The sequence below is a fragment of the Girardinichthys multiradiatus genome, chromosome 23 (assembly GCF_021462225.1).
Source record: "Girardinichthys multiradiatus isolate DD_20200921_A chromosome 23, DD_fGirMul_XY1, whole genome shotgun sequence".
In the NCBI taxonomy this organism is placed as follows: domain Eukaryota; kingdom Metazoa; phylum Chordata; class Actinopteri; order Cyprinodontiformes; family Goodeidae; genus Girardinichthys; species Girardinichthys multiradiatus.
Window position 1 is genome coordinate 29713493 of NC_061815.1, and position 24984 is coordinate 29738476.

Sequence of the window (24984 nt, forward strand, 5' to 3'; positions counted from 1 at the left end):
ATATGAAATAATTAAATCAATATTGATCTAACCTGTAATATCTTAACATTTACTTCTTTAGTCATATATTTAATAAATGATTATTTAAATAAATATACATAGTTTGTATGGATTATTTTTTTTTATTATGATGAACTGATGACATGCATAACTGTTTAAACAATTATTTATTTACTAGATTATTGAAACCCCCCAAATGATTTGCATGAAATTTATTAAATCAAATAATATAGAGCCTTTTAAAAAGGTTGGTTCACATCAGCCTCTCTTTGTCAATATAATTGATGTGCTCATGAACTTAAACCAAACCAAAGTCAGTTAGGCTGTTTTGGGGAACTATATCAAAATTTAAGGAACTAAAACAAAATCACACCTTTGACATGTTCTTTAGTAACTCCCGAATTATCCACATACACACAGATATGCATGCATGTGTGCAATCATAAGTCACAGTCTTTGCTTTCTTGCCTATATGTTACTAGCTGTCTTTAATGGCAGGGTTTTCTTTGTTGTTAGACTGTAATTACAGTCTGGTTACAGAGGTGGAAAAACAATGCAATGCCTGGAAGGAAGCCACCAACCTTTCCAAAGCAAACTCTTGTAGATTAGTACGAAGTGTGCTCCTCTTGTTCTTTTCAATATTATTTACTTTCAAACATCTTTTAATCAATTTGAAAATGTGCTGCTTCTGATTGCCATTCAGCTGTGCCTTGCCTGCCACCTTGTGCACAGCCATTTGTCCAGCTGTCTCAACTGTGCTGCTCTTTTGTCAAGTCTGTCTCACTGCTCCTCTCTCCTTTCTCTCTGTCTGCACGACTGTCCTCGTTGTCACTGTGCAATAAAGCCTCTCTGAGAGGCACGCTTCAGGAACCCTGACTGTGTCTCTAGATAATTATCCTGTTTCTGACCTGTCTCGTCATATTCCTAATTGCTGCTCGCCGTTCAATCCCCGCCTATTTTTGGCACAGGTGTTGCTATTGTGCCATGGAAAATACTCAAAAGTGTTAGGCTTGTGCATGAGCGAACACAAGGTAGGAGGGGTTAGGGTGAAACAGAAAGGCCTTGTGGACAATGAACTTAGATATTTGTACAGTATTTACTCTGCAAGTGTACCATGTCGGGGCTGTGTTCCAGATTTAAGGTAAACACGCAACGAGGCTGCCCGGTCATGCCCTGCTACCCTGGTGTTAGAAAGTAAGAGAGGAGCAACTTTGTGTTCCCAAAGGCATGCATGAACTTGTAGTTGTTTGTCCAATCTAGTGGATAAAAAAAATCAAATGTAGATAATGAAGTCTGTATGTACATCTGTGCATGTGTTAATTAGTGAATTACATAAATTGCTTATATTTTTAACACACAGCTTGATTGCAAATAAATGTTGCAAGCTTTGCAAGCTTTTCATCACATCCAGCGCCACTCTGAGCATATATTTCCTGTATTTGCTAATAAGAACACCGTTCAACTGCAGGCCAACACAACCATTAATGTGTATTTCTTAACGTTTGCTTAGATCTCGAATCATCTCTCAAGTCAAGAGAAGCGAACACTTGCATGGGGCAGACAACAGACGTCAATCCAGTGTATCACTTCTCTTCAGAGCACAGTTCACCCAACTGAGGAGAGCTGTCTGAGCATAGCATGACCAAACACCAAAACAGGAAAAAGCAAAAAATGAGGAAGAGAAAAGATGAGGAGGAGACAGAAGGAGGGAGGGGGTAAGGGCTTTTACAGTTGTTGTTAGACAGTGTTTCCTCTGATACAAGATGTTGGCTGTACTCCCAGTTCTTTAGGTAAGCTACCAAAAAAAAAAAAAAAAAAAATCGGTTACCTTGAGGGTGAAAGGGGTCATGCTGCTTGGTTGACATAAAAATGAAAAGATATAGGCTCTTGAAATATGAATTTTGACATGGAGTCAGCACAATCAGCAAAAAATATCTTAGCAGTTCTTCTCTTCAGGAAGAAAATGTGTGCAGTGGCACAATTTTATTACATCCTATCCTATCTTTTGGCTGGTCCAGAATTAAAACACTTAAATCCGGAGGGGCACAATAATTTTACCGCATGACAACTATGTTCCATTTGTACCAAGCAAGCATTCTTGAGCATGCTTGATAATGATACTTTAGAGTAACTGTGCAGACATCTGCAAAACATGTTAGCCTCTTATCCTGGGATCAAGATGATAAGAGGAATCTAAGTCTTTAATCTGTCCCGCTGGATGTCTCAATGTGTTTTGTGGAAACAGGTGTCACAGACAGTTTAGACTATCACTGGAGGCCAAGAGTTTGAACAATTACTCCATTTTATTCCCATTAATTACCATTATAATTGTAGACAATGTGGGAAACTCACAAGTGGCCCCGCTGGGAAACAAACAAGTGACATAACTGAGATTCTGCAGCGCTGACGTATACTTTCTTCAAAAAGTAATTTATAATAAAAATATATACGGTGGCTTAAAAAGTACTCACACTGCTAAAACTATGCAACATTACAATCACCAACATCAGTGTAGATTTTGTAGATTTTAAGTGAAGGCAAATATGCAGGAGTGCATACTTGTGAAGTGGAAGGAAAATTATATTTTGTTTTCAAAGGTTTTTACAATTAATAATCTGAAAAGCATGACATGCATTTGTTTTCAGCCACCTAAGTGACTATTTTGAAGTTATATGCAAGTCTTGTGCAATATGTGTCTACTAACTTTACACATCTAGAGATTGAAATTTGTCTCATTCTTCTGTGTAAAATACAGGGGTTGGACAATGAAACTGAAACACCGTGCACCAACAATTTGTCCTCTTTTGAACTCTGGTATGTCACCCATAATGTTGTGTGCATTTCAATATTTTGAGCAAAACTGTGCTCTTACCCTGCTAATTGAACCTTCACACTCTGTTCTTACTGGTGCATTGTGCAATCAATGAAGACTAGCTACCAGGCTGGTCCAATTTAGCCATGAAACCTCCCACACTAAAATGACAGTCTTGCTGGCGCATCTGTGACCAAGACAGCAAGTCTTTGTGATGTATCAAGAGCCACGGTATCCAGGGTAATGTCAACATACCATCAAGAAGGACGAACCACATCCAACAGGATTAACTGTGGACACAAGAGGAAGCTGTCTGAAAGGGATGTTCGGGTGCTAACCTGGATTGTATCCAAAAAACATAAAACCACAGCTGCCCAAATCACGGCAGAATTAAATGTTCACCTCAACTCTCCTGTTTCCACCAGAACTGTCCGTCGGGAGCTCCACAGGGTTAATATACACGGCCGGATTGCTATAGCCAAACCTTTGGTCACTCATGTCAATGCCAAACGTTGGTTTCAATGGTGCAAGGAGCGCAATTCTTGGGCTGTGGACAATGTGAAACATGTATTGTTCTCTGATGAGTCCACCTTTATTGTTTTCCCCACATCTGGGAGAGTTACGGTGTGGAGAAGCCCCAAAGAAGCGTACCACCCAGACTGTTGCATGCCCAGAGTGAAGCATGGGGGTGGATCAGTGATGGTTTTGGCTGCCATATCATGGCATTCCCTTGGCCCAATACTTGTGCTAGATGGGCGCGTCACTGCCAAGGACTACCGAACCATTCTTGAGGACCATGTGCATCCAATGGTTCAAACATTGTATCCTGAAGGCGGTGCCGTGTATCAGGATGACAATGCACCAATACACACAGCAAGACTGGTGAAAGATTGGTTTGATGAACATGAAAGTGAAGTTGAACATCTCCCATGGCCTGCACAGTCACCAGATTATCTTTTAGATTTTTTAGATCTTTTATTATTGAGCCACTTTCGGGTGTTTTGGAGGAGCAAGTCAGGAAACGTTTTCCTCCACCAGTATCACGTAATGACCTGGCCACTATCCTGCAAGAAGAATGGCTTAAAATCCCTCTGACCACTGTGCAGGACTTGTATATGTCATTCTCAAGACGAATTGACGCTGTATTGGCTGCAAAAAGAGGCCCTACACCATACTAATAAATTATTGTGGTCTAAAACCAGGTGTTTCAGTTTCATTGTCCAACCCCTGTAGCTCCAGCTCAGTCAACGTACATCTAAAGCATCTATGAATGTCAATTGTCATGTCCTGCCAGAGGCTCTCATTCGGATTTAGGCGTATCCATATGTCTAACATATGAATGCACTTTGATCCAAACCTTTCCATTGTAGCTCTGTCTGTATGTAAAAGGTCACTGTCCTGCTGGAAGCTGCTGCAACCTCTTCCAAAGTCTCAAGTCTTATGCAGTCTCTAACAGGTGTTCTTCCAGCATTGCCTTGTATTTAGCACATCTAGTACATCTATTTTCCCATCAACCATGAATAACTTTCTTGTCCCCTGCTGAAGAAAAGCATCTCCAAAGCATAATGATGCCACCAGTAGCATTTTAAATGCTAACGCCCAGCTGAGTGTCTAATTTGACCAGTTACATTAGTCTCAATTTGTTTCAATAAAATGTTTTGCATGAAGATGATGCTAATGCAAGAAGGAAAGGAAAGGCTCTCCGAAAATGAATTGCCTCTCAAGAGGTGCTTAAAGAGGCTCTTTTGGGTACAAAAAACTTAAATTTTCTGTCACTAATTACTGTAAGAAAAACTCTCAGAGGACAAGAAATGCATTGTCTACATCTGATGTCTCCTCCTTATGAAACATTTAAATTTGAGCAGGTTTTCTGTTTTATGCTTCTTAACTGATAAGGAATTAGAAATACTTTTTTCCTATTGATATGAGCTACAATAAGTCCTCCAAACCACCAGAAAGTGAGCCTGAGAACAAAAACAGAAGAAACACCAAAAAGCCTTTGTAAAAAACATGGTTCAAATAACAAAACTTTCATTCAAGCTGGCTCCTCAATAGACAATATCATAAACAAAACTAAGGAAGCGTTGTTTTGCAAACACATTCGGCATGTTTTTATGTGCATTTGTTGTGTAACCTCAGGTGAGAACAGGACAGCCTTGGGAACACTTGGCCATTGCAGCACACCTACAGATCATTCACGGTTGGAGGGTCAGAACATTTAACCATGGGTCGTCCTAATCCAATACAATCCTCATAGAGTGATTGCTGAAGCAGTAGGGTTTTTTTGTGTGCCCACATTTGATTTCTTTTAACATCAGTTTATCAACAAAAAGATTGAAAAAGGCTGTGCATTATTAATAATAACTTCAGAAGCAGCATAACAACCAGAATATTCAAAGTAAGGGTCAGGCCGATTCATTGGGTGTTTAGTTTGCCCGAAATGTCTTAGAAATATGTGGAGTGCATTTGTATGAAGTACCCTGAGCCAATATCTTTTAGCTTTGGTGATTCCTGGATGTATGCCACCCAGGGCAAGCCTCTTCTTCTGCACTGTCACATAATTTAATGAGAAATGTAGGTATTTAACTTTTTATTTAACTAAAGTTTCTCCAAATGTTTCACAAGCCCCAATGATGTTTTGAAGAATCTGGGATAAGTGTTGAATAATTGAGTCCAGGTTGGACCTGTGTTTATAGTGTTTACATGCTTGTCTCAATCTGAGGTTGTCTTGATGCCAAAATGAGAGGACTTTTTGTGTGTGTGTTTACAGTTTAAACTGTTGATGCGCAAGTTCAGTCCAAATTCCTTAAGAAAACTGTGAAATGACCCTCTAAGCACTGATGTAAAAACATATGGGCCATATCAGAACCCAGTATTGTTTTGTTGAACCACCTTTCTTTGTGATTACAGCTGTGATGTTTATGGAGTATGTTTCTACCAGGTTTACACATCTATAGAGCACATATTTTCAGATTTGTTTTTAAATAAAATATCTTAAGCTAATTCTAATTAGACAGGAAAGCATCAAAGCATCAGCAATTTTCCACCTTTGCCATAGATGCTCGATTTTAGGTCATTGTCTAGTCTAGACTTTGTCTAGACCATTCTCAATAAATGTATATAGAATTAAAAACTTTATTTATTTCAGGTATTCAGTTCAAAAAGTGAAACATGCATGTTAAACAATTTATTAACCTTATGGTCTTTTCTAAGAGACTGAATTTAGCCTTTTCTTCTGTTGTTGTTTTTTTTTCCACACTTAAATGTTTCAGATCATCGATCCAATGTTCCTGACAGATAAGGATAACCCAAGTAAATACAAAAATCAGTGGAAATGATGATGTAATCTATTACAGGAAAAAAAGTCATCTAAACCAATTCGGCTCTACTTGAGAAAATATCACCCCCAAAATTGTTAAATAATCAATTAACTGTCAATTGACTATGTGTTGATCTAAACCTTTCCATTAAACCTCTATCTGTACGTTTAGAGTTGCTGTCCTGCTGGAGAAAAGCATCCCTACAGCATGATACTGCCACCACCATGTCTCACCATAGTGATGGAATTTTTAGGTTTTATTTGCTGTGTCCAACTACATCACATTTCAATGAAGGTTACATTTGTGGAGTGTTTTCCTGTCCAGAGGAAACGCATGACAAAAGTCTAAGGGGTATGAGAACATTTGTAAAGCACTGTTTCCATCGATATTTGCTTTCTTCAGGTTTGGTTTTAAAGCCCATCTTTCAGGTTATTTTTGCCATCTTGAGCTTTGTGCAGCTCAACAATGCAACTCATATTCCTACACTGATATTCAAAGGGCTTCAAGCTAAACATGTTTTTTCTCTGCACTTTGACTGAACATTTCAGAATTTTTGTAAACGTTGAACACAAAAAGCAGAGTTTAGTAACCTCCTCTTCGGTATGTGTACTGTTTTACTCCCACACCATGACCTGGCATACGAGAGCAGCTTGCAGAACAGTATTGCTCAGATGAAAGTTAAACAAGCCTAAGGATGATGGATCAGTTTGGACTCAAAGGTCAGATGAAGCAAGTGTGTGGAACTAACATGTAAATAGATGGTGGAGGGGAAAGAGGGAAAGACTTCAGCAGCATATGATCATGATTTCCTGCTGGATTCCTATAAACATAAGGGGCTTTGACAGTCCGGGAAAATTACTGAAACACTGAATATAAACTGCTGGTTATTATAAATATGGAACCTGTTCTTCTGACAGTTCTTCTGACATGTTGTGATTGACTTGTGCTAGACATACAGCTGTGATCATGCAGTTTCAGTAAGACAAGGGTGTAGATGCTGGTCTTCCTGTTTGGCTCAGGCTCTTCCACAGCATAAGATCCTCCCACTGACACACGGAAACCACTTGACCACAACCAACTTCAACAAGTACTGAAAGGTTGCAACCTTACGTGTTACATAAACGACCTTCGCTCACTCTTTCTCTGTCTCTCCTTCCTTCCGAGGCATCCCGTTATGCGACACCTTACATTCAGGCTGGTAATAAATAGGTCTTTGTGTGCATTGTAGGCCCCTGAAAGCCTTGTGTCAGGGATGTGGGTGGCAGCCTAGATGGAATCTGGGTCCATGTGAGAAAAAGTAGTGTAAAGTAAGAGCGAAATAGCCAACCTTCCCCTCTTTACAACAGCCTGGCTACATCCGACCTTCTTTGTTCAAGAAGCATCGACATGCCCTATGCAAGACTTCTGTTTCGCCTAATCCCAGATTGTGCACACAACAAAGCGTGCAAACATAACGATGAATCCCTGAGTCACTCATTTCCGTGACACCATACTGGAAAGAATGCAGAAGGAGGGCATTTAATGTTGCTGGTGCTAATTGTCCCTGATGGTGGCAGAATGGCAGAAAGGGCCAGGAGAGGGAGTCCCATCAGATCCAACCAGTCTAAACCGCTCCTTGCTGGAGAGTGAAACAGACAAAAGTGAGGTCATGGACAGGATGCTTCTTGTTATTTTCGCTCATTTGACTTGGCTGGTGCCTCCCACTCTCTTTCACTCTTATTTCTTCCTCTGTCAAACAGCCAGAAACAATCACAGACTCTCTCAAACTTGGCAAATATGTTCCTTCACAGCATTCTGTTTCCCAGAAAGGCTCCCAGAAAAAAATAAAGCTGGGCTAGACTTAACAGGCCTACCTGTCAACTAATATTTTCTCACCTTTACCCTGCACAAACTTCCCCTCTATTTTATTCTAGTTTTTCCTTTTTTCTTGGTGAGAAACCTTTTCAGGAGTGCAGGAACTCATACACAACAGATTTTGGATATTTGGAATTACCAAAGCAAAACAGGAAACTCTATTGTTTAAACCCAGAGTTTGATGGTTCATGGAGATCTGCTAGCCAGTTTTAATAAAGGGCATGCATACTGTAACCTTAACTGGCAATGTCAGCTAAATGTTATTCAACATCTGCCAAGTTTGTGGTGTATAAAACAGGGTAACGAGCTTTCTTGAATAAGAAAAAGAAATGTATTGCCGGCTTAATGAAACAAACCAATTGCACCACAGAGGAAGCAGATTGCAGAACATGTTCCCCAGTTTCCCAGCTTCACACCTGGGTGAGGTGCATAGGTTGTTTACCTTTTTCTCAATCTATCAGCATTACGCAATTTAATGAAGAGTTTTCCCAGAAGTTCTGTGTATGCTGCATGTCAGATGTGAGATATTTCAACATAAATCCTGTTTACTTTTGCTTTCAAACATCCTTTGTATATAGCTATTTATTCTTCAGGAAGAAAAATGAAAACAACACTTGTGCCTATTTAACTTTGTGATGCTTAACTTAAGCAGAGGTGGGCTCCCTGCCCAAAATGATGTTCTCCATTTTATTACCAAACGCATTACTGTTTTAGGCATTGCACCACAGGAAAAGTCTTGTTTGGGTAAACTCAGGATTCCCTGAATTGAACCTCCACCTCAAGAATTTAAAGCTGTTTACCAACACAGAAATTTCGTCAGAGTTGCCAAACTGCAGACGCCCTGTAACCTTAAAAATAGAACATGGGACTGGGTTTGGTGTGGCAAATTCTGAGTCCTGGAAAAAAGGTTCAAAACCTGATGAAGTTCCGAGATGTGCTGTTATTCTAAGAAATGAGTTGTGGCATCAGCAGAGATGGCTCAACAATGTAGGAGGCCCTAAGATAAATTTCATTTAAAGGGGCAAACTACAATTTGCACTACTGACATCCATTCAACCCTTTTTGCATTCTGCATTAATACAAATGGTTTCAAAATGTGGACTTTATTGTGTTTTATCGGTCAACATCACATTACTGTATCAATTAATAGCTCTTGGAAAAGAGTGCATATTTTAAATATTTTCAAAATGTTATTGTCAGATTTATTCTTTAAAACTCTCTTTGAAAGCAGGTCCATAAAATAGTTGACAATTGAATTTTATCTCCACAAATTGAAGCCTATCAGCAACAAGGTATTTGACTCACAACAAATGTGCTGTTATATTATACCGTTAAGCCAAAATTCTACATACCCCTCCAATTTGTTTGGAGTGGCCCAGCCAGAATTCCAAATTGAATCTCTAATCAGAACTAAAGTTTAAGATGATAGTAAGATCTTCTAACCTCAAAGACTTGGAGCTCATAACCAAAGACAAATAGTCAAAATACAAGTGAAAACAGCAAAAGCAAAAAACAGGTCAGCAATTATAAAAAGGGATTTTGGATGTAACTTTATGCTAAAGAACATAATGTCATTCTTTTAATTAGGTTAAAACATGACAAACACTTGTGCTTGGGCTTCTAACTAGGAGTGAAACAGTAATGTAGGACAATTACTGACTGATTTATTTGCAAACAGCTGCAGGGTGCATAAGGTTTTTTTTTTTTTTCAGCTCCAATAAACTAGCTATATTGTCATGTTAACTAGATATGTAGTCATATTATGACTATATTTACATAAATTTCAAACTATAAGGTTTTTCTCAAGATCTGTACAATTAGTGAATTTGTCAACTGGTTTTGTGTAAATTTAAGTGTTTTTGTAGCTCCAATGCTAGGAGGGGGTCCTAAGAAGCTGCAAAGGTTACTTATATTTTGGGGTGACATTGCTTTAATTTGCCTAATTGCTGGCTACAAGGTCCTAAAGGCAAAAAATTATATTGGAACAGGTTGTTTTCTGTTTATGTCGTTATTTTTATTTCTTAATGAAGCCACATGAATTTCTGTGGTCTTTCATGTAGTTAATCTAAACATAGCTACAGTGGGTCTTTATTTGCTAAGCATTTGTACCTCTCTCTCCCTCTTTCTCTCCCTCTTTGTGTGTGTGTGTCTGTTTGTGTGCACTGAGAGTACATCATGTACCCAAACCTGCATGCGAATAAAACCCAGGGAGAATATGATAGGCTAATGATAGGCCTGGCTCAGACCTGCTCCACAAAAGCACCGTCTGGGTGCATTGTGTAGAGCTGGCTACTGTGGTTAAACAAAAAAAAAAAAAAACTGATGCAATGCGGGATGAAAACACTTGGGATTATAAAACAGACGTCCAACAGAAAGAAAAACAGACGGAGCACGCATCGGAATTATTCTCAAAGTCTGGGAATGCCAGTGTTTCAACAACAAAAAAAGCATAGTTATCACAGTATTTAGAAACACATTTTTTAGTGGACAATATTGACTGCATTACCTTAACTAGGTGCACAAAGAATTCAAGCTTTTACAGAAGATTTTCAAGGTTTCCTTCTACTGTAAAAGCAACATATTTATGTGTTCCTTATGTACCTGCTGAAGCGCTCAATGCTCATAAGAAGACATTTTATCCCACTGTTGAGCGACTGTTCTACACTTCAGCCTTTCTTTAGGTTGGCAAACAGTACCCAGGAAAGTGAATAGATCACTAATAATACAAAGTCAGAAAACAACTGGGATACCCCTGCTAATAAAAGCAATACATGAGCCTGTTATGCAGATATCATTTAAAAGTGCTTTGTCACATTATAAGCACAAACTTGAATGTATTATGTTGTGATTTCACATGATAAACCAGCATAATGTAAGGCGTAAATGTTTTGAGGAAGAAAAATTATATACAGTATTTATAATTTTTTTTTTTTTTTGGAAACTGTGGCAAGCATTTAATATTTAGTCCCCTAAATAAGCCCCTAAATAAAATTCAGTACAACAAGTACCTTTTGAAAGTTAGCTAATTTGTAAATAGTCCAACTGTAAGTAATTCATTCTCAGATTACATACAGCTGATTGGCAAAAGCATAATTTTAATTGAAAATCTTAATCTTTAAAAATCGTCTATCTTTCCAATTCACAATTATGAGCTACTTCATTGTGGTCTATAACTAGAAATTCTAATAGAATATATTGAAGTTTGTGGTTGTAATGTGAGAAAATGTGAAAAGGTTCAAGGGGTGTGAATATTTCTGCACAGCACTGTATGTTCTGCAATATGAGAGGCCATCCCTTCTTATTTTCTAAACTAAACACAGTATATCCATATAAATAGAAACAGGATGACTACACTGACTTGTGTTGGGCTGCATGTGAAGGAGTGTTTGTTGACAGGCTCGCTTATTATCTAATTAGGTGCCACAGTCATGGTCCAGAAAGATAAAGCAGGGAGCACCAGCCACGGTCGCTCCACCCCACCACATCACCACCTCCTCTCTGCACACTTACATAATTCCAACAACTGCCAACTGGAACTTAGATAAAGAGATGCAGACTAGAGCAAAACATGAGAGGGAAAAGGGCATGATATTTGGCAATGATAAGCACAGGTGTAGAAACATTGTGGATAAAAAATATCTCTATGAATCAGAGAATTATGTCTTATTTCAAAGACTAAGTAGATTTTTTTATCTCTAATTATCTACTTCTATTTACCAGTGCTTACAAATTGGACTTTTTAAAACTAATACAAGAATTGCTTTCAGTACAGATACTCATTCTTATTTTCTCTTCCTGAAGGATTTCCCAACATTTTTATTAGAGGTGATAATTATGCAGCAAATATACAGCTTCAGTGGTTACATTAAATAAATGTTGGCAATCTCTTTAGGTTACGGACAACTGATATTTATTACAACAATATTTCATCACAAGCATTATTAACATTGTTATTGTTTTTTTTGTTTGTTTGTTTGTTTTTTGCACAATCAGTCAAGTGAGTCATGGGAATTTCCAGTATAGATTACCAAGACAAAGACACTTACTATAAAACCCACGGACATATTCTTAATGCATGTTTTCTTTGTCAAACTTATTCATTTAGAGATGCACTAAAAAATCTGCTGGTGACCAACTTTCAGCTTGATGGGTCCTGTCTCAATAACGGCCAGTTGGAAACCAAAAATCCAATCTTTTTCAGATCAGCGAACCCACCATACTGAATCGCTACCAGGTCACACTAGCGACCACTGACACAGATATGCTAAGTATATGATAGAAACACTCTTCAGTGTAGTAGCTGTTATGGAGGTAAGAAGACTCAAATCTAGCTATTTTCAGTATTTTCATGAGGTTTTTAAAAATGACGTCAGGACATGTCTGAAGTCCGTTCAGGCTGTTAAAAAGAGAGAAAGATGTTCAGCAATAACATGAAGCCTTAACTGCTCTGTTTTTTTTTTAGCTTTCATTCTGTCTGTAATGGATTATGCTGTATTTGCAGATGTTGGCAGCATTTTGTATATCTCAGTCTCTTTGTCTTTATTTAACAACAATAATAGTAAAACCATGTATTGCAGGGACATACTGTGTAATATAGGTGTTGAAGAGAAATTTTAATTTGCTATAGTTAGTATTGGCAGGTCACAAAAACAGGAAATTTTGAACACACAACACACAACTCGGATTGGGGGATCTCGAATTTCATTCTGTCACAAACTTTAATGTTACCCATTTAACTGTGTAGGCAGAGGCGGGCTAAAATGTTCTGGCCTATATTCTGCAGAACCTATTATATTCATGCCTGCATATGTCCCCATATATCACCAAAATTCATATTCCAGGTTAAAACAGGCTTTGTTTGCAGTTGACAGAGTTCTATAAACCGTTCTAGAGTTGGCAGTAAGCAGGAAGCATACTTCTGGGAGCCTCAAGGGAATCCTGCTCCTTACATTACACAACAAAATACCAGAGAGTCAGTGCCTACGAACAATGTCACATTTCTGATGCAGTGGATGCCCAATTTCTTTTGTCCTACAACCTCATATCTTGTTCTCCTTAATGCCTCCCTTTGTGTTTGAACCTGGTTGGTTGTGTCTGCTCAGTCATGGAGAATTGACCTGGACATGGTGAGCTTTTGAGAAATTACAGCTTGTAGCTCCATTTAAAGTTGAGCTTTGATGCATTTAAATTTAACGGTTTGGAAAGAGGCTGTCATCGACTACTTCTCATAGTTCCTAATCGCTTCTCTGCGCAAACTGATCTTGAGGATGTGATTTCAATGACTAATGTGTTACTTATAGATGTCTAATCCACCTCTGGTACATTCAGTATCTTCGCCCGGGACAAAAGAGCTTAGATGGAATCTGTTGTTGTGATGTGCCAATAATGCTTCAGGTCAGCTCTGCATAAGGTAGATGTATTCAGGAGTGTCTCTATGCTATGTTTCAAATCATCTCAACAATTTGATTCCCGCTATCGGGCCAACTTTTGGAAGGACGTTTGTCATATTTACTTGGAAGCCCTGAAATATGGTAATTGCACTAAACCTTAACTGATCCATACACAGAGAACACACTAACAGATATTTATTTAAAAAAACAAGATTTTATTATTCTTACAGCACAAGCTGTCCAAGTCTTGTCTTACATTTGAGGCAAAGAAAATACTTGCATCTATATTTTTTATGTATTTGCTAGGATACATAGAAATAATATATACAGTGCCTTGCAAAAGTATTCGGCCCCCTTGAACTTTTCAACCTCTTGCCACATTTCAGGCTTCAAACATAAAGATATAAAATTCTAATTTTGTTGTGAAGAATCAACAACAAGTGGGACACAATCGTGAAGTGGAATGAAATTTATTGGATGTGTCAAACTTGTTTAACAAATAAAAAACTGAAAAGTGTGGCGTGCAATATTATTTGGCCCCTTTAATTTCAGTGCAGCAAACTCACTCCAGAATTTCAGTGAGGATCTCTGAATGATCCAATGTTGTCCCAAATGACTGATGATGATAAATAGAATACACCTGTGTGTAATCAAGTCTCCGTATAAATGCACCTGCTCTGTGATAGTCTCAGGGTTCTGTTCAAAGCGCATAGAGCATCATGAAGACCAAGGAACACACCAGGCAGGTCCGAGATACTGTTGTGGAGACGTTTAAAGCCGGATTTGGATACAAAAAGATTTCCCAAGCTTTAAACATCCCAAGGAGCACTGTGCAAGTAATCATATTGAAATGGAAGGAGTATCAGACCACTGCAAATCTACCAAGACCCGGCCGTCCCTCTAAACTTTCATCTCGAACAAGGAGAAGACTGATCAGAGATGCAGCCAAGAGGCCCATGATCACTCTGGATGAACTGCAGAGATCTACAGCTGAGGTGGGAGAGTCTGTCCATAGGACAACAATCAGTCGTACACTGAACAAATCTGGCCTTTATGGAAGAGTGGCAAGAAGAAAGCCATTTCTCAAAGATATCCATAAAAAGTCTCGTTTAAAGTTTGCCACAAGCCACCTGGGAGACACACCAAACATGTGGAAGAAGGTGCTCTGGTCAGATGAAACCAAAATCAAACTGTTTGGCCACAAAACAATATGTTTGGCGTAAAAGCAACACAGCTCATCACCCTGAACACACCATCCCCACTGTCAAACATGGTGGTGGCAGCATCATGGTTTGGGCCTGCTTTTCGTCAGCAGGGACACTGAAGATGGTCAAAATTGATGGGAAGATGGATGGGGCCAAATACAGGACCATTCTGAAAGAAAACCTGTTGGAGTCTGCAAGAGACCTGAGACTGGGACGGAGATTTATCTTCCAACAAGACAATGATCCAAAACATAAAGCCAAATCTACAATGGAATGGTTCACAAATAAATGTATCCAGGTGTTGGAAGGGCCAAGTCAAAGTTCAGACCTGAATCCAATCGAGAATCTGTGAAAAGAGCTGAAGACGAACACTCTCCATCCAACCTCACTGAGCTCGAGCTGTTTTGCAAGGAAGAATGGGCAAGAATTTCAGTCTCTCGATGTGAAAAACTGATAGAGACATTCCCCAAGCAACTTGCAGCTGTAATTGCAGCAAAGGGTGGCGCTACAAAGTATTAACGCAAGGGGGCTGAATAATATTGCACGCCCCACTTTTCAGTTTTTTATTTGTTAAAAAAGTTTGACACATCCAATAAATTTCATTCCACTTCACGATTGTTTCCCACTTGTTGCTTATTCTTCACAAAAAAATAGAATTTTATATCTTTATGTTTGAAGTCTGAAATGTGGCAAGAAGTTGAAAAGTTCAAGGGGGCCGAATACTTTCGCAAGGCACTGTATATATGTTTTTACACTGCTCATATGCTCTTGATAGAGTCTAACACAGAGCCTTGAGATTTATCACACACTGTTTGTTCAGAGTTATTTTGGTTTGACAAGGGGTGATAATCTGTCAAGAGTCCGCTGGTGCAAGTGTAGATATGAACGAAAACAAAATTGGAATAGAGTGCAATACAAGGGTTTTAGATAATATAAAATGAAATTAAAATATAGGTGAGATCTCAGCAGTTTTATGAAAATGTATTTCCATGACGCATAGAAAGTCTTAAAATAAATGAACAACAAACCTATTTGCCATGGTTTCAGTTATAAGGGTAGTATTGTAAAGCAGCAAGGGAGGAAATGGCAAAGTTACTCAAAGGGATGAATTAAACCAATTATAAATCTTGATCTCGTTTCCTGATTAAATAATACAGAAAGAGAAACATCCCCAAAAAATAAAAATAAATTTTAAATTAATTATTTCTTTTTTTTTTCTTTTACAAGGATCAATGTAGCTTCCAGTTGATCAAGAAGAAGAGTGTGGATATAGGTGACCACTGTCATGTGTTAATTTATTATGCAAGAGAAAATATAAGATAAGATACAAAGCATAAAAAAACACAAAAAAAACCTTAATAAGAATCCTCAACCACACAACAAATGGGCCCAATAATCTGCTGTGTAACTATCCTAAATAACAATCCAAACAAAGTGCACAAAAAGAAGGAATATATATCTAACAGCAATCTACTACATTTCTAATGTTTGTAATGTTGCTAGGACCAACTGAACATGAAGCAGCAGTAGTGTTGTTTAAGAAAGGGCTGCACAGTGCAGATTGCATGAACTTGTGGTTCAGGGCGTGACAGTCCATTTTACGTGTTGACACACACACTCTTCTCTGTCTGCACAAGAGGATCACAATTAAGGATTTCATTAAAGTAATCACAGACAGTCTAAAACACTTACAAACTGGTGTACCGACTTTGTGAAGGTGGCTCCTGGAATCCTCTGGCAGTACACCAAGGACATGTTCTTCACAAAGTCAGAGCACAACAAGGCAATAAAATCCCCATTAAAAAGTAATTATTGTTCATTCATTTTTAAACTGATCCTCCAGTAACAAGCTAAATGTTTCAATGTGTTTCAAAGGCATACAGATATACACTAAGGTGTTAATGTAGTCTTTTATACTTGGAAGTGGTCCCTGAATGTGTCTTCTTTAGCACAAAAAGTTTATTCTAGAGGAAAGTCAGGAAGGAGAGAACAAAAAACCTTTCATGAGTTTTCACTTCCTGACATCACAAAGAAAGGGACTTCCTTTCACTTTGGCACTCCGTTTGATTTATACCACAAACATCAGCAGTCTGTCTCTATCTTAGCTCAGCTTACTATCAACACCACACTATTTTTAGTGAGTCCGGACTATGTTTTGTCTTATTTCCAGCCTCTTGTCTGACAGCCTGACTCGTTTTGAATCTCTAACTCTCCATCCTGGCATTACTCTTCGTGGCTTTTATTTGTCTTTCACCCTGATATATTTGGCCTTATTACCCTCTACAAGTGTTTTTCAGACATGGATGCTCCAACAACTAGAACTTTTCCTCAACAAGCGCAAAAAAATAAAGTGTAAAAAGGACCAGAATGTACTTGCACTCAGCTCCAGGCATCAACTCAAAAGCCAGGTGTCATTAAAGACTTCAATTTAGACTTTAATGCCTCAGCCCAGAATGTGACTAAATCTGTTTTTATTGGCTGAAGGTACCTTTTATTCCAACCCAATACCCAATGAACAAAATGAAACTAGCTGTATGTCATGCAGGACCAGGAAAATAGCAGACTTTTTACTTTTTGTAGGTTCTGTATCTGGGGATTCAGACATTTAACAGGATGTATAAGAGAAGGCCATCAAAGATGTGCAATTTACATATTGTATACATTTAAGAGGGTGTGGGTTAAAATACTGAGGTTATGTGACCTCACGTGAGCATAAATGTATCAGTTATATCAACTCAAAAGGAGCAGGATTTATGTACAAAGGCACATGTGAGGTAAGATGGCTATTTTTTTATGCATAAGATATTAGAGGAATTATTTTTAGAAAATGCTGTAACTTAAGTATTATTTTACATGTTTTCTTATTACTATTTAAATAAACATTAACATTGTATGTTTTCAGGGAATTTCTGCGTGCCATTTCTGGGGTCCACAGAAGAGAGAGGTGGTTGTACTTTTACTACCTGATGATGGTGAAAACTAATGTTTCATATAATATACCATTTCATATTTTTTCACAAGAATAATAATTCTTTAAAAACAGATTTTAATGTTGAAATTTTCTCATAAAATTTGGGCCGACATTGATATCTGATTTTAATATTGGTGTTATGGTGTTTTATTAATACCGTCACAGCTTCACTTATCACAATGATAAGTAAAAAATGATTTAAAAAAATGTCAAACATTGACCAATTCCGATAGTGATGGCACTATGTGGTGCATTCCTGATGATAATATGTATGAAGAATATCAACTGTGGGGCTGCATTGTGGTGCAGTTGGTAAGCACCTTTGGGTGCTGCTGAGTGTGTGGATAATTATTTATCCTGTGTGTCTCTGTGTTGCCCTGCAATGGACTGGCAACCTGTCCAGGGTGTACCCCGCCTCTCATCCATATACCGCTGGAAATAGGCACCAGCTGTCTAGAAAATGGATGGATGGAATATCAACTGTTATCTCACTGCAATGGAAAACTAAAAAAAGGCTTAGGTAATGCACAATGGGTAATATAAATCATATTTAATCGTTTGTCAGTAATTTAATTTAATAATCCTTCAGTCTTGCCACCCACAAGTCATAATAATGCTGTCAATTTCTCTTTAGACTGTTATGAAAGAAACTTTTTTTCTTTGTCTTACAAGTAATGCATTTTCTTTGCGGTTTTTCTTTCACAACAAAGCACAGATCAAAATATGTAATTGGGAATCTTTTATGGGTTATTATGTTTTGCAAATAAGCCTTTCATGCGGGCAATCCAGGGGTAGTTAATTACAGTCCTGGGAAAAGCATTTCCCCTCCCAGACACTGCATTGCGCTGTGTCTTTGCAGGATTCATGATTACATCGCTCTTGCACAAGAATGTTTTTGTAATATTGGAAAAAGGGATTTGATTTTCAAATGCTTTAAGTGGTGCAATAGTTATGCTCTGATCTTTCTGCATGTTTCAGCGTGCAATACATGTCGTTTGTTTTGGATGAGGATATGCATGTGCCTGGAAATGTATTTTGCATTATGTAGGCATGATCTGGAATGGGATTCTGGACTGTTTTGAGATTTTCAACAAGGTGATCTGCAAAAGAAGGCGCCGTGGGCACAATTAACAAATGTTTAGTTTTTACTAGTTAATATATAAGCTAAATTCAAATAATGGCCCGTGAAGCAGCCACACTGTACAAACCATGGGAAAGTACACAGTGAGCCCTGCATGGGTTTTCCATATGTCAGTTTCAGCATCCATGCAAATTATAACCCCTGAATGCAGACAGAGGAGTCATAGTGGGGTCAAGTTTCACTGATAAGAGACATTTTCAGATGTGACTTGTGTATAAATTACCTAAACTGGCCACTGTTTGGGCACACCTTTGATTAAGAAGGTATTTACAGCAATGTAATAGCAATGGGGAAGTATTGTTTACTGAAAAATATAATAAAGATTGGATACACGGACACTGTGCTGGTGGTGTAGGGGTTAAGCGCGCGACCACCAGGTTTGAGTCCTGGACCCAGCCACCTTTGCCTAATGTCTCCCCCTCTCTCTGCCCCTCTTTCCTGTCTGCCTAGTGTTGAAAAATAAAAAATAAAGGCCTCTAGTGGCAGAAAAAATATCTTTAAAGATTGGATACACTTCAATTTCAGGATGTCACAGATTGCTTAATGGGAAATGATATGAACGTTTTGGATGGATAAATTACCCACGACTTTCAGCCTCCTCCACATTTATTGGCACACCTGATAAAGACGTATAAAAAGTCTTAAAATAAAGGAATCTTTACTTGCAGTAACACAAGCTCCGATTGAACAAAATACTGTCTAATACTGAGCTCTGGAAATTGTTTTCAACTCCTTCTTCACCATGCATGGTGGCAAAATAAACTGGGGATCTCATCCAGGCTTGTTTATCACAGTTGTTCCAGTTGTTTTAGGCTTTATTGCTCTGACTGTAGAAACAGGCGGGTTTAAACCAGTAACTTCTCCTTGTAGCCATGTCCTTACTTGAGAATAAATCTGCTTTATGGGAATGGCATCTTCTCTTGTCTTTCCCATCTTGAACAGTGGGTGAGATAAATCATTGCTGTGTTTTATTTGTTTTATTTATAAGGACATCAATGATTAGAAAAAATCCTCAGTGCAGCTTTACTTAAAAAGTATGCATAAAATTGCTTTTGGTATGTTTATTTTATACAGTTTAAAGCGAGTTGATTTTGTGTTGAGTGTTTGCCAATAAACATAGAGGGCACTGCAAGCCCATCATCCCAAAAACTTTGTTTGCGTAGTTTATATTTGAAGCACAAAGTGTTGTCCTAAAGCCTGAGAGGAAATCTGAAATAGACTGATCATGTCCTTACTCCTCTGTGAGATGGTTAGGTCATGCTCTGATGTTACCTGACCAAACCCAGCAGTAAACTCAAGCTAAAGGGGAAAACGGTTCCCTGTTCAAAGAGATTGTGATTTTACTTTAACAGTAAACAGAGAAATTGTTTCATCATAACTAAGACTCAAACCCAATCAGAAATGATGACTCTCCTATTCCCTCTTCTGCTGTTTTCTGAGCAATTTTAAATACAAAGAACACAATCTGTGTCTGTGACTCCCAACCCTCTCCTAAAGACGTAAAAGCCATTTATCCCCATTTTCCCAACAGTGCTGGAAAATTCAGTCAGTGGACCAGCAGGAGATTAAAGTTATATTTCATCCTCATGTAAATTATGCACCATTTTGCCTGCTCTGTTCGAACAGCTCATTGTTATTTCAAACCCATCACTACCAAACATTTTCACACATAGTTCAGGTTTTCCCTCCTTACAATGACAAAGTTTGAGACTGGAAAGTGGAATTCCTCATACCTTTGCATTACATAATATGCTGATGACAGACTGCTGTCCTATTTCTCTGTAAGTGCTGTGTGAAGGGAGTAAATTCCTGTTTGGAGCGTTCATGAGGAGACTTTCATGAAGTCTTTGACACACAGTGCTGCTGTTTTGGAAGTTTTCCCTCCTTTGTGGTTTTACTGTTTATTAAAGAAAAAAATCCCATAGTCAGTCTCTATATCATTCCTGCAGCACTACAGCTTGTCACATGATGGAACTTTAGTCCATCAAAATGCCTTGTTATTGCAGCCAGCAGTAGTCCTAAGATAAATGACAAATTTAGTTTGGCTCTGTTGTGTTGAATCACAAATCTAGGTCCAATCTGGACTTCTTGGCTTTCCCTCAAACACCAAACATGCAAACATGTCCTCCCAGCAAATTCCTGTAAGTGTTGTTTTATTTATGTCTGAAGGTTTTCTGACTGCTGCAACTACCACTTGCTCATATTCAATAAGTGCAAACATTATCCAGGTTTTGCTGAAGTATAACTATCAATATTGTTATTTGTGACTCCCTTAGCATGTAGTAAATGAAAATGGTGACTGCTAGAGACTAAGACAAACTGTAATATTAATAAACGTACAGCCCAATAAATGCTCAATAAAAGCTCAGTACAATAAATGGTTACATGTCTTCTGTGTGGTCTGTACTCATGCAATATAGATCATAAACCAAAGACATAAGGACAAGCCTACAATATATAGGACAGTAAAGGCTGGTTAAAGTTTAATTTGCATGGATAATCTGCAGTTATGGCTTTGGCTCTTAGCCAGAGAACATAACTGTTATGTTATGTTATGTTAACACCTCCTAACAACTGAATTAATGACAGTAAATGTTTTCCATAGTCAAGTCAAAATGTTTGATCAGAAGACACATTTTTATAGATTTAATCTGACCAGTCAAGACGAACAAATCAGGGTTGATATGATATCTTATTATGATAAAAAGAAGTTATTTTCTTTTGTTTTTGTGTTTTTAATACATTTTCTATAGATTTATTTGTTATTATATTAGTTATTAGTTGTGACTCGGGAAAACAATGCAATATTAGCCTCTCTGTTAATTGTACACCCAGAGTAAATGTTCATTCATGTAAGTCATGTCCCTAAAACAACATCCAATGTTAATTGGTTATTTAGAGGTGCAATAAAGACAATAAAAACACCATTCATTGTTTAATAATCGCCCCTAATGAGTTTGTGTCTCACATGCTGATTTATGCATGTTGTTTATATGAGGTGTCAGATGGTTCCTGCACATACTGGTTTTCCTCTCTGAAATTACATCAGTCTGACTTTAAGGATAAACACTGAAACAACACCGAAAATTCTAGCACATTAGAAAAAAACTGAAATAACATTTGCTTTATTCTCTGATCTAATCAAACTTTAAATTGCTAAGACTTAGTAGGACAATTCCCTTCGAACAATTCAATTATGAGGTTTAATAAATGTGTAATAAACATGGTCTAGGAGGGAGATGAGACAGTTTTAATTGACGTCAAGCAATAAAATATTGTTTAAATGAATTCATGGCAACTAATTGCTTGTCTCAGCAAATGGGTTTCTTTTTGAGGTAGTGTAAGCAACATTAATGCCATGTAAACATGTGAAGTTCAAAGTAAAATCCCAGATTTGTCAGCCTTGTTCATATATGTTTCCATGTGGATGTGCAATGGCAGGAAAGAAGTTCAGCAGGCATTCAAGTCGGATCTTTTTTCATATTTATTATTTTAGATGTTATGTAAAATGTGTTTAGTAAATCTGAATATTAGGAATTGACTGCAGCTTAGTTTTAATATTCTGATTTGATTTGATGCACAAATCAACAGATGACGAGGCTAACTTTTTAAAAACTTTTCTCTTGAAGGACCATAAAGAATGAATTTTAGTACAAATTTAAATGTTCTATTGTGAAAAAAGATTGAGATACAGTCGCTGACTTATTGGTTAAGTATGTTTCTGTCATATCAGATGATTAAACATACCTGTGAAAGAAGAGTAAAATGGACAGCATAGTCTGGTCAATGTTGCTGTTGCAGATGCCCTCATTGAGCAGAAAGCAAGGGTCCCTCACCACCGACTCCAGGGAGTCCTGCCTCATGATGTTGTTCAGCTTGTCCGTGTTTAAGTTCTGGTACATCAGCTGGTTGCGGAGCTGGCGGAAGTGGTTCACGCTGGGGCTGGTCGGGCTTGGTGGCAGAGCCCCCGCGGACAGAGACGGGCTGCCGGACAGGGAGTCATCGCAGCCGTGGGCCAGGTCCAGGCAACAGCTGCAGCAGTCCAGACCTATGGGCGAGCGGCAGTCTTCATCTGACATCTTGGTGGGCAGGTGAGTGAGAAAAGGAAGCAGGTGCAGGAATGACAGAAACTGATGTGAGGACAAAGTGGAAGACGTTCAGGGATGCTCTAGTGTGTCACCCTGGCCCCACACCTGGGCCGGTGAGGCTGAATGTGAGGATGAGCTCCTCCTGAGAAGTTCAGTCACGCTGTGCCACTCTGCCTGCTTCTGTCCCTGAGACTCCCCTCCTGTGGTGCTCCAGTGTTATAGCTTATTTCTTCAGGGCCGACGCTGCTGCAATGTTTTGCTTACAGTGGCAGAAAAATAGGCAAACACTCTTCGCACCGATTCAGCGGGAGTCCTCTTGTAAGCAAAACCCAGAAGCTGCTTGCTGCTTATCAAAGTGTTCCCTGAACTTTTTTTTTTTTTTTTTTTTTTTTTTTTTTTGCTTTGGTTGGCGTGCCGAGAGATACGAAGGAGGGAGCGAAAAGGGGAGGGAGGGAGACCGAGGGGGTGTGAAAAGCCCTGTTATTGGTAAAAAATCGTCACTGTTTGCAGAAACTGGTCCCGCCTTCTTTCTCCTCCAGCTTATCAGAGTGAGTGCAAGAGACAGAGAGGGAGGGAAGCTTGCAGAGCATGCTTGAAACATGTGCCGCCGTCCAAGCTCCACCTTGTCGTGCTGACAGCCCAAGGAGTGGCTGAGAGAGAAAGTTGTGCACCAACTCTGAACTGTGATAAGATGTGCTAATTTGTGGAAACAAAAGCGCATCCGGGTTGCTTCTGCTAAGGTTGGCACGGTTTATTTAAATGCCTGCTTGTGGTTCTGACTATACTGTCCGGTTCGGTTTTGTCACGTTGCAATCCCATAATTAAATGTATTTAGAACACAAAGTTTGATCTAAAAGGTTCCAATGTAGATCTGGCTATGTTTTTAGGGTGATTGTCCTGCTGGAAGGCGAATTTCTGACCCCAGTCTTGGATCCTTTGCGGCTTCTAACAGTTTGTTTTCTTTCCCAGGGCTTGCCTGTATTTTGTTCTATCAAACTTCCAATCAACTGTGACCAGCTTCCATTTCGTTGCTGAAGAAAAGCATTCAATTGGAAAGATGGTGCCACCACCGTGTTTTACAGTAGGAACAAAAAAAAAAAAGTTTAACTGTAGTGTCATCTGACTAGAAAATGTAAAAAGGTTCAAGACTGTGAACACCGTTGCATATATCTGAACATGCAGACGTGTGTTTCAGCATTTGTTTTGTATTTGCTTCCAACTTTATCTACATAAGTTTAAAGCAGTAAATATGATGGCCGTTATTGTGCTTGTTTACCAAAACAGACATCATTCGTTGGTCATTTTGCATGTGTGTGACTGTGCGTGTCAGTGAGAGCAGGAGACTCTGTGTTTTCAACTCATACAGTAGACACAGCCATAATCTTATCAAGCCCCCACTGTGTTTGATAGCAGTTTGTCAATTTCTATATCTCTTTCAAAACCATTTGGGATTGGGCCGCTGTGTGTGCCGTGTTCTTGCCCTGCATAAGCATGTTTCCCAAGCTCTGGTGCAAACCAACACAGTGTCATTACCACCACGCTGATGCTCCGGAATGATGCCACCGCTGACCTCGGCCACCGACCAACAAGTGTACTGCTTGCTGTGAACAGATGGATGGTAACGCAAGAACACGGCAACAAGATAATTGTACTCAGAAGTGTAGGGCTGTTTCTGCTGCAGAAAAAATATATCACAGCACATATTGTAGGGGAGCAGAGGGATCAATTTAGCAGAGAAAATGACTTACTATTGCTTTATTGAGTGTGTAATGATGTCCTCAGGCAGCAAAGGCTGCCACAGTTTGGTTGGGTGAAGCACAGAATTGCATACTATGTTGGGAGTAGTCTGCCATCTGGTGGAAAATATGAAGTATTGCACTAATTGAAACCTCTGCATGCCTTACAAACTAAAAGGACACATAATAAAAAGAGTAACAAAATAAATTTACCAACCCCATTTAGTAACAACATTAAAATTAAGAAAACATGACTAGCCCTCAAGGGTTAGTTAATTTTAATACCCTTTAAAGTCATTGTAGACAAAAATATCCACTACCAAAAAATGGTACAGGAACTGGCATAAGAACCATCCATTCATTTTCGATACATGCTTTGCCTTGCAGGACAAATTTGGGGCTTTATGGTATGATGATGACATGTGCCCTTAAAATTAAACCTGTAGTAGTGTAATGTTGAAGTAGGA

At 38.6% G+C, this 24984-nt stretch overlaps 1 protein-coding gene across 1 annotated transcript in view; it reads right to left on the minus strand.

The window, feature by feature from the left end:
* The window catches only part of tsc22d3 (TSC22 domain family, member 3), a 41887-nt gene extending 18734 nt beyond the window's left edge, over positions 1-23153 (minus strand). Inside the window, exon 1 of the mRNA XM_047353695.1 lies at positions 22441-23153. Within this exon, the coding sequence (XP_047209651.1) occupies positions 22441-22772 (332 nt within the window). The 5' untranslated portion in view covers positions 22773-23153. The remainder of the gene's footprint in view (positions 1-22440) is intronic.
* Between the last annotated feature and the right edge of the window lie 1831 nt (positions 23154-24984).